Source organism: Propithecus coquereli, unplaced genomic scaffold (genome assembly GCF_000956105.1).
Source record: "Propithecus coquereli isolate 6110/MARCELLA unplaced genomic scaffold, Pcoq_1.0 Scaffold239, whole genome shotgun sequence".
Classification (NCBI taxonomy): domain Eukaryota; kingdom Metazoa; phylum Chordata; class Mammalia; order Primates; family Indriidae; genus Propithecus; species Propithecus coquereli.
Window position 1 is genome coordinate 1,473,441 of NW_012147941.1, and position 9,486 is coordinate 1,482,926.

Genomic DNA, 9,486 nt, shown 5'->3' on the forward strand with positions numbered 1-9,486 from the left:
AAAGTATAAGAGATGGTGAAGAAAGAGCAAGAGATATAATTTCCTTTTATTTATGCACATAAAGTGTCTTTCCCACAGCATTATCATGTGTGCATGCTTTAGGTGTTGGTTGCATATGGGATTTGAATTTTGTTACACTGGCATGTTTCTCAGAACTGCAGTGAGTTTAAGTCACCCATTTCCCAAGGTCAGTTTCAGTGAGATGCAATGTCTTGGTTACAACTACAAAGTGTAGTAAGTGAGGGAATTCTGGACGTAACAAATATTGTTGCCGTATTTATTGGTCACTTTTCTCAGTTCCGCTCTGGGGCTCCTCCTCCACTGAAAGACACAAGGCCTGTGCCCAGGACTGTTTTTGGAAAATCAAGAATTGGATGGCAATGGCTTTTTGTCTGTTAGTTATTTCTACCAAGAAATCAGGGCCACATGCTTCCACTTGTCTTTCCTACCCTAAAACATTTCCCATCAAAAATTAATTATTCGTTGTGGCACAATGGCAAGAGCTTGCATTTGGAGCCAGGGACCCCCCAAGCCCAAATTCTAGCTACTAGCTTGTTTGTGATCTGGGAGCAAGTCACTAAACCTGTGAATCCCATTGACATCTGTAACATAGGGAAGAGTACCCATCTCACTAGATTATTTTGAGAACTAAATGAATAAATTGATAAGTATTTTGTAAGCTGTAAAGTACAGGAGAGGTGGAAGAGAGATGTGGTATTCATAGCTCTCAACATAGACAAGACTCCTTAGTCTCCCATTTACAGAAATTCCTTCACACTAAGATCTTAGGGACTTCACCCTCAGCGTGTAGGTTAAAATAAGTTGTTTCAATGGCACAATTTCACATTCTTTGGGTAGAGGGTCTGCTAGATCTCTAACTCCCACCCCTACATCCCACCAAGCAAACTATATAAACTGCCACTTAGTCCACCTAAACACAGGCAGGTAACTCTAATAGCAACCCTTTTCTTTGGTTTTGGAAAAAAAGAAGATATCCTAATAGGAAATTTATTTTTCTCATCAGGTAAGGAGAGCTGCTTTGAGAGAATTGTGTCAAGGTTTGGAAAGAAAGTCACCTATGTAGTGATTGGAGATGGACGAGATGAAGAAATTGCAGCCAAACAGGTAATCACTATAAAGAAAATTGTGCAATTAGAAAAAATGGTAAAAACTGAAAAATCTTAGCAATCTATTGTGCGTTTTTGGTGTTTTCCCTTCCTTCTCTTCCTCTCCCATTTTTCTTTAAAGAAAAAGAGGGCCATTTTTTTCCCAAATGGAGTTTTCCCTGTAAGTTATTAAATCCTTCCCTTTCCCCTCCTCCCTGGTACTCAAGAATCTTAAGCCCTTTGAGGCCTGCTACAGGGACCCCCAGCATTAAACCTGAGGTGGGCCCCATCTTCATCTTAGAAGGCAATGGCTTCTCAAGAACATCAGACTGGGCCGGGCGTGGTGGCTCACGCCTGTAATCCTAGCTCTCTGGGAGGCCGAGGCAGGTGGATCGTTTGAGCTCAGGAGTTCGAAACCAGCCTGAGCAAGAGTGAGACCCCGTCTCTACTAAAAATAGAAAGAAATTAATCGGACAACTAAAAATACATAGAAAAAATTAGCCGGGCATGGTGGCGCATGCCTGTAGTCCCAGCTACTCGGGAGGCTGAGGCAGAAGGATCGCTTAAGCCCAGGAGTTTGAGGTTGCCGTGAGCTAGGCTGACACCACGGCACTCTAGCCCGGGCAAAAGAGTGAGTCTCTGTCTCAAAAAAAAAAAAAAAGACATCAGACTGGACTGCAAAAAGGCAAATCATTCTGACCTTTTCAGGCTTCAGATTCTCACAAACAAACAAAAAACCAGTACAATCAAGTTGTTTTCTATAGAGAAAGTACTTTCTGGTTCTGAGCCCTGGAAAGATTGTTATGATGTTAAACTCATCACTATCCAGGTCCCAACTCCAGGTCATTCTTTCTTAATAAAGGAAACAGTAGATGAAAGAGTCTTGGTTGTAGAATCTAAAATCCCATCTGTTTAATAGCTGTGTGACTTTGGGCAATTTACTTATCTTCTTTGAGTTGCCTCATCTACTAAATGAATCTATAGACGTTCTTTCCCTTCCTACCTCAGTTTGTTTTCTTCCAGCAACTTGATTTCTTAGATTTGAAGGCATTGGGTTGCCAACTAGAACCAACTTCCCTTGTTTTCTTCATCCAATTAACATAGAAACCTCAACAACTATAATAAACTGTAAGATTGGTAATTAGTTGGCATTATTACTCATTATGTTTTCATTTGCTACTTTATGTAGCAATTCAAGGAACTTTGTTTTTTCCACATATGTTATCACTGAAGCTTTGATTTTCAAGTGCTTCTCATTACCCTCTTTGGGGAAAGACACTAGTGGGTGTAGGCATCAGTGCTTCTCGATCTGAAGGGCATCGGGAGAGAAATAACAACTTAAGTCATTAGCAGAGTTGGTGTCTGTAAGCTGACGTCTGTAATCATCTACAGTAGAATAGACCCACTGGAAAATGTCTTAGCACTTGATCCAGTATAGCCTCCACCCTGTGAGGGATCTTTTCTTCAGCCTCTCTGCAGAAGCCTTTCCAGTCCTTGCTTGGAAATACCCAAGGATGAGGACACTGATTCCCAGATAGCCTTTTCCACTGTGGGGTCAACAATGCTGTTAGGGTGTTCCTCCTTCCAGTGAACAAAAATGTCTCTCTCTAACTTTGACTTAATGGTTCTTGTCTGGCACGCCTGAACATAACCTAACAAGTCTGCTTTTTCTTCTGTAGATTAATAGTCTTTTAAATATTATGCATGAGCAGCTCGATTCAAAAAAACTAGGCTACATGCCAAAATAATTGTGTTCTAGGACCTCAGTGTTCTGAAGAACCACTTTGAACAAGACAGTCAGTAAAGCCAATCTCCTTCAGCTATATAGAACATGGTTTCCAACACTTAGATTTATCAAAGCCCTCCTTTAAACCATGGCTTCCAAAATTGGGCATGGTGGCTCACACCTATAATCTCAGCTACTCGGGAAGCTGAGGCAGAAGGACCACTTAAGACCAGGAATTAAAGACCGGCTTGGGCAATATAGCAAGACCTTCTAAAATAAAATTTTTTTTCCTTATACATTTCCGTTGTACAAAGCACTGAGTAAAAAAAGTTGTTAATTAGCCTCAGCATAATGGCTCACACCTGTACCCCAGATACTCGGAAGGCTGAGGCAGGAGGATCACTTGAGCCGAGGAGATGCTGTCTCAAAAAAAAAAAAAAAGAGACAATATCTCACCCTGTCACCTAGGCTAGAATGCAGTAGTGCCATTATAGCTCACTGCAGCCACAACTCCTGGGCTCAAGTGCTCAGCCTTCTGAGTAGCTAGGACTACAGGCACAAGCCACTGTAGCCAGCTAAGTTTTTTCATTTTTTGTAGAGATGGAGTCTCGCTATATTGCTCAGGCTGGTCTCGAACTCCTGACCTCAAGCAATCCTCCCACCTCAGCCTCCCAAAGTACTGGGATTATAGGCATGAGCCACTGCGCCTGGCTCTGAGACCCTATCTATTAAATAAAAATGAAAAAAATAAAATGTGGCCTTTAGAACAGCACACAGTATTCTGGACACAATGCTGATCAAATAATATAATGGGATTATTACTTCCCAGATCTGTGTGTCCTACATCTTGGACGTGGGCAAGATTTGGGCCTTGTGGCTTTGAAACTTATGACAATGTAATCTTATATCAATACTAATTTTTTACCTGGGCCATTTTATTTGATCCTGAAGACCCTATATATAATAGCTAGAACAGGTATATCTCTCATAAAAGCACAAAGCTACCACTGAAACCTAATAACAACCTCTCACATTTATAAAGTGTCCTATGATGTACAACAGCCATATGAGGTGGGCCAGAGTAAACAGGGTTACCACATACCCTGGGGAGAAGTCTGTGGGGGAAAGAGTAGGGGTAAATATAAGTTCCCTAAAGAAATTGGATTAACCAGCTATTCCATCTCTCTTCCAGCACAACATGCCTTTCTGGAGGATCACAAACCACGGGGACCTAGTGTCCCTTCACCAGGCTTTGGAGCTTGATTTTCTCTAAGAACTGGAATCAGGAGCCTACCCTGTGAACTTTTCACTCCTCAAGGGAGCTGGAGACTGGAACCAGCTGGGGTCTTTCTCTCTTTCTCTCTCTCTCTCTCTCCCTGTCTTTCTCCATCGAATGCTGGCGAGAACACAATCAGAACCAGAGCCGCAGTTTTTGCCAAGAGCGAGCTGCAGCCCCCGTGTTCATCCTCGTACAGAAGCAGCAGACAGTTGGATAGAGAGAACAATAGACTCACTGTAGCTACAGTGCTTTTAATTCTTCTGTGTTTTGTTTTTTTGTTGTTGTTTCAAAAAATGAAGAAAAAGAAAAGGCAATTCTTGGGGCAGAGTTTCACTCTTAGTCCATGACCAGACTGAGAACTGCTGTTAACTTGTGGTGATTGGATAAATGCAGCAGATTTTATAATAACATCTCTTGCAGTCTAGAATCTCCATAGCTGTAGAACTTATTTCCAGGTGAATGTGTATGTTATTTTTATAGGTTAAGGGCCTGGTCTCTGAAGCAAGTTCCCCCACCCCCTTTTTCTAGCAGGAAAGGGATGTGTAAAGTTTCCTTGAAAATAGTAATTGAAATATCTAAAATACCTCTCTGTGACAGTAGCCCCTCTTTAGCTGCTGCGGTGGTCTGCTCTCTGGGATGGTTCCTTCCCTGTTCTTCCATCTCCTAGTTTGCCGAACTATGGGGGCACTGGACGCTGAGCAACTTTAAACTTTGGCATTTCCCATCCTAGAAGTCTTAGTCCCCTTCGCAGCCTTCTTCCCCTTTGGCCAAATGGCACAACCCTAGAAACTCCTTTTCTTAGACAGTAAATTCTAAGCCTTCAGCTTGACTCTTATTCAAAGACTGTGTCCCCCAGAGGCTTAGCCTCCAGACTGGAGAGAAGGGGCTAAGGCTTCTTAGGAATTTCAGCTTCTTTAGCTCTCGAGACAGAAGCTTCCACTTATTCCTCCTGCAGAGAAGCACCCTTTGCCCATGAGATGATGCTCACCCCCACAGCCTCTTCCTTAGTCGTACTCAATCCACCTCCAGGCTCTGGCCAGTCCCTGGGTGTTGGACCCAAGAGGTCAAATCAAGTCTGAAACCAGGCCTCTAACTACATTTTAGCCAGGATTACCAATGTATTTGACTTCCTTTGAGGGAGCCCTTAAGCCATATGAAGGGTGTCCTAGGCATATATTTACCCACATATCTGCCTGCAAAGAGAAGATTGCTGTAATTAAGACCCAGTCTCCCATGGAACACTTCGCTTTTCAAATCCCATTCTAAAGTGGGAATCCAGAAGGCCAGAAAGACTTTTCCTGATTTAAATGAGAGTGCTGGATCCTTTGCTTCATGCCTGAAAACCTAATCCTGGGCCAAATGCAGGAGCATCTCAAAAAAAGCATCTGGGCAGATTGGTGGGTAGCCAGGCACTAGTCACAGCCTTCCAGCCCAGTGTTTGTTGGGTGCCCCATCCTTCCAAGGCACCCAGCCAAGACCAACCTGGGCATCTCAGGCAGGATAAACTTCCCTAGAGCTGAGGAAGTTCAGCCTCTCCCAGGCTGCACAGAGAGCAATGCAGGCTTGGTCCTCAGGAGGCATCCTTGAACAAGCCCAGCTATAATCACTTGTGCCCAGAGATTCTGCCTACCCACTTTCAGAAACGTTGCAACACAAAGAGACACGGCTTCCAATGCCAGGTCACCTAGATGGCATCGGAGATAGGCTGGTGTACACAGTCTGTCAGAACTCATTGAAAAGTGCTCCATGACTCGCAATGTTAGGGAGTTTTTGGAGAGTGGCTGAAGGCGGTGCTCCATGACTTAGCTGCCTCTTTGGCCCTGCTTCCTATGGGGGTGCGGGGTGGGGGAGGGAGATGGAGTCTTGAGGTAGACCTTGCCTTGGTCTGTATTCAGCATAGTTGCCCCGATGCTGCTTTGCCTCACTTGATGGGTGATCTTAGAAAACTCTAGGTTTTACTTTCAGACCTAAAACCCTCCCCCCTATTGCCAATATAGCTGTTGGTTTCCTGTCCTGGACAAAGGCCACCCTGTTGGTGCTTCAGGTTTGTGAGGCTGCGGAGTGGTACCCCACGTAAGAACACACAAATACTTCCCTCTCCCCACCCGTGGAAGCTCCTTAACTCTTAGACTATGACTTGAACTCTTATCAACGGACTTTTTCTTGCCCCGACTTCCCAGTTTAGCTCTTTCCAAAAGGAACTTGAACTTGGCCAAGAGAGGTAAGGAGGCTCTCTGAGCAGAGCAGTCTGCTGCTTTCTGGTTCCTACCACCCTCATTTAGAGGACAGACAGAAAATAGGAGCTTCTTGGCTCATCTTTGCCAAATTGAATTGTCCAGGAAACCTAGTGCTCTTCTTACCCTGTCTTCTCCTCTTCCCCAGCACAAAAATCTAGAAAGAAAGTAAGTGGGTAGCATCAAGAGCTGTTGGAAGCTGAGGGCCAAAGGATACTGTGGGTCCTTTCATCAAGGGGGAGGCCCTCTTTTCTAGAAAGAGGCCACCATGAAACTAGCCAGATGATGAGTCCTTCCCCAGCTGTGCACCTGGGTTCTCTAAGATGGGTCTGCACATTTCATGGTGAGGGCTGTCTCGAGCAGCAGAGCTGGAGTCGTCAAGTATGTCCTGGGTTTAAGAGGAGTCTTGACATTCGAATGTAAAACTGTGCCTTAGCATCACCCTGTCCAGTGCCCCTGGGGCAGCTGGTTGTGTCCTAGAGAATGGACACCTGCTCCAGATTTAGATGTCTATTTGGGCTTTTGTTTGATTTGGGGTGTTCCTGTCTTCTGCTCTGCAGGTTTGGGGGGAGGGTGGGCAAAGCTAGTGTCCCAAGAGACTTGTGCCACAGCTTGTTCGCAGTTTACACAAACTCAGCTTTAAAGCTCCAATAGATCTGATGGCAAACTCCAGCTGCAGCATGTGGAGCTTCTAGATGTCCACTGCCTTGAATGGGCGTCAGTGCCACTGAGCCAGCGGGGAGAAGAGTACAGGGGCAGAGCCCCGTCTGTCTCCCTCTTCCTTGGGAGAGCACTGGTCCAGGCCAACGAGTGGTGAACGTGGGGCCTTCTTCTCCCTGCTCACTCCTCCTCAAGGGGGCCGTTAGGGCCCCTCTTAAGCAAGCTTCTGTTTCTAACCACCAAATTAGTTTCCTTTTTCATCCAAAAGTTAGAACTCCCCAGATACCACACTAAAGAAGCCAAATCTGAATTCTGAGATTCTAAAATATCTTAAACCACAAGAGAGAAAATCTAGTTCTGCTTCAGCCCCAATCAGCAGACTGTCCCTTCCTCTCCTCTGAGTCAGACAGCTCCAGAAAGCAAGGCTCCTTGGCTAGTTCCGACTGCACTGACGGGAGCCATCCCGTTGAGGACGACTTCTACTCAAAACACGACTCGCCCTCTGGACTTCAGATGCCTCTTTTAGCAGGAAAAGGCGTTGATTGGATTAGATATATTTATGTGACTGCGGGCATTCGTGGCTGTAGAATCCTTGACCGTGATGTTATGTGTAATGGGAACTATCTTATAAACTTGAAAAAAATAAAGTTTTTATTTTCTATACAGTTTGCTCCTGTGTGTTTTCTGAATAGGATAAGCCCAATTGTCGGCTGTGTAAGGAGCCTAATTAGGGCTTCATAGAGATTCTGAAGAGTTCATTAGAAAGATGTCACCCTTTCAATAACTGGGTCATTAATTTCACTAAAAAAATAAAAATTAACCATTTGGTATGAATACACATGGAAAAATTAATATTTTTAAATAATTTGCAAGAGCAATTATTTCTTAATTGTTTCAAAAATACATTGTTTTATAAAGTTTAGAACTGGAATGATAAGAAATTTCATTTGCTGTCAAATGTGCTGGAATTTCATTACCAAAGAGAAATCAATACCTTGCTGTGCTGAGCTTAAACCACAAAAGCAATAAAACTGACAAACTGGTATCAAACCTTGTTTGATTTGGCCTGATTTCATGTTACATCAACTACTTTTTCTCATTTCATTTCTCCCAGTTTGGGTCTGGTTGTCCCCCACTGGCCTGGAAAACAGTCAAGAGGGCTTTCTGCCTTTTAGTCCAATGAAGAAAATTAGAATTCAGTTCTAGCTTCCAAGTACCGTACATGTTAGACTATAACATGTATTTTTCCTTATTAGGTACAGATTTTCAACGACACCGTAGTTGAAGCAAACCTGTTAGTTGGTATATCCTTACCCAGTTATAAGCGCAGATAGTAAAGGCATTGATTTCCAAGCCCAAGGAGTAGATAAACATCTCTGTCTCCCCCTACAATTAATATAACATGTACATTTCTCTTACAAATCCTTTGGTAGCAGGTAGAAATTAGCAATTTAGGAATGTTTTGTTTTTCAAAAACAAGTTTCTCGTAATGTAAAAAAAATTCTTGGAACATTCAAGTGGAATTTCTAGTTGCAAGTAATGTCACTGTCATCTTTTTTTAAGTTGTTGAATTTTTAAACTTTAAAAATATATACAAATCGACTGCCAGATTCTGCAGCTTTTTAAGTGGTACACTATATACGTTGTTTGGATTTAATTGCATACATATTACCATCATTTGGCCATTTCATATAGAGAGTATTAGATGAGAGCTTAGCCAAAAATAAAATTAGAACTACATCTTTTTGGATTTTCTCAGGAAAAATGGGGAATTGCCTAAAATACTGGGTCTTCTATTTGTGCATATATGGCATCTCCCCTCACCCTACTCTTCCTCACATATGACAGGAATAAGTTTGGTGACACGTTTCACTGTTTGGTGACACCCTTAAGACCTATGTCCAAGACAAGGTTGAGCACTAAGCCCAGCAATTTTTAAGGGCTAAGCCTGCCCTCACTGGTATTGATATTCCGTATCAATTGAGAAGAAATAATGATTTCAATTGTGTGTGTATGTGTGTAAATGTATTCAATTAAATAATTGGTCCTTTGTTCTGAGATTGTCATATTCTTTCTTTTATGAGATGAAGATAATAGATGGTGATAGTTCTGGGGTTTTTTTATTTTGTGTGTTTTGTTGTTTTTTTGGGTGTTTTGTTTTTTGAGACAGGGTCTCACTCTGTTGCCTGGGCTAGAATGCAGTGATGTCATCATAACTCATAGCAACCTCAAACTCCTGGGCTCAAGTGATCCTCCTGCCTCAACCTCCTGAGTAGCTGGGACTACAGGCAAGTGCCATCACGCCTGGCTAATTTTTCTGTTTTTTGTAGAGAAGGGGTCTTGAACTCCTGGCCTCAAGCGATCCTCCTACCTCAGCCTCCCAAAGTGCTGGAATTACAGGCATGAGCCCAGCCGATGGTGATAGTTTTTAGTGACTTCTTTTGTTAAAATTAAATTGGCAACCACATTGGCCATTTTACC

The 9,486-nt window shown here is 43.1% G+C and overlaps 1 protein-coding gene across 2 annotated transcripts in view; it reads left to right on the forward strand.

The window, feature by feature from the left end:
• The window catches only part of EYA3 (EYA transcriptional coactivator and phosphatase 3), a 145,334-nt gene extending 137,666 nt beyond the window's left edge, over positions 1–7,668 (forward strand). For both annotated transcript variants that reach the window (XM_012645996.1, XM_012645995.1), the window contains 2 exons: positions 1,025–1,125; positions 4,025–7,668. In XM_012645996.1, coding sequence (XP_012501450.1) covers positions 1,025–1,125; positions 4,025–4,105 — 182 coding nt within the window. In that variant the 3' untranslated portion in view covers positions 4,106–7,668. The remainder of the gene's footprint in view (positions 1–1,024; positions 1,126–4,024) is intronic.
• The last annotated feature ends 1,818 nt before the right edge of the window (positions 7,669–9,486 follow it).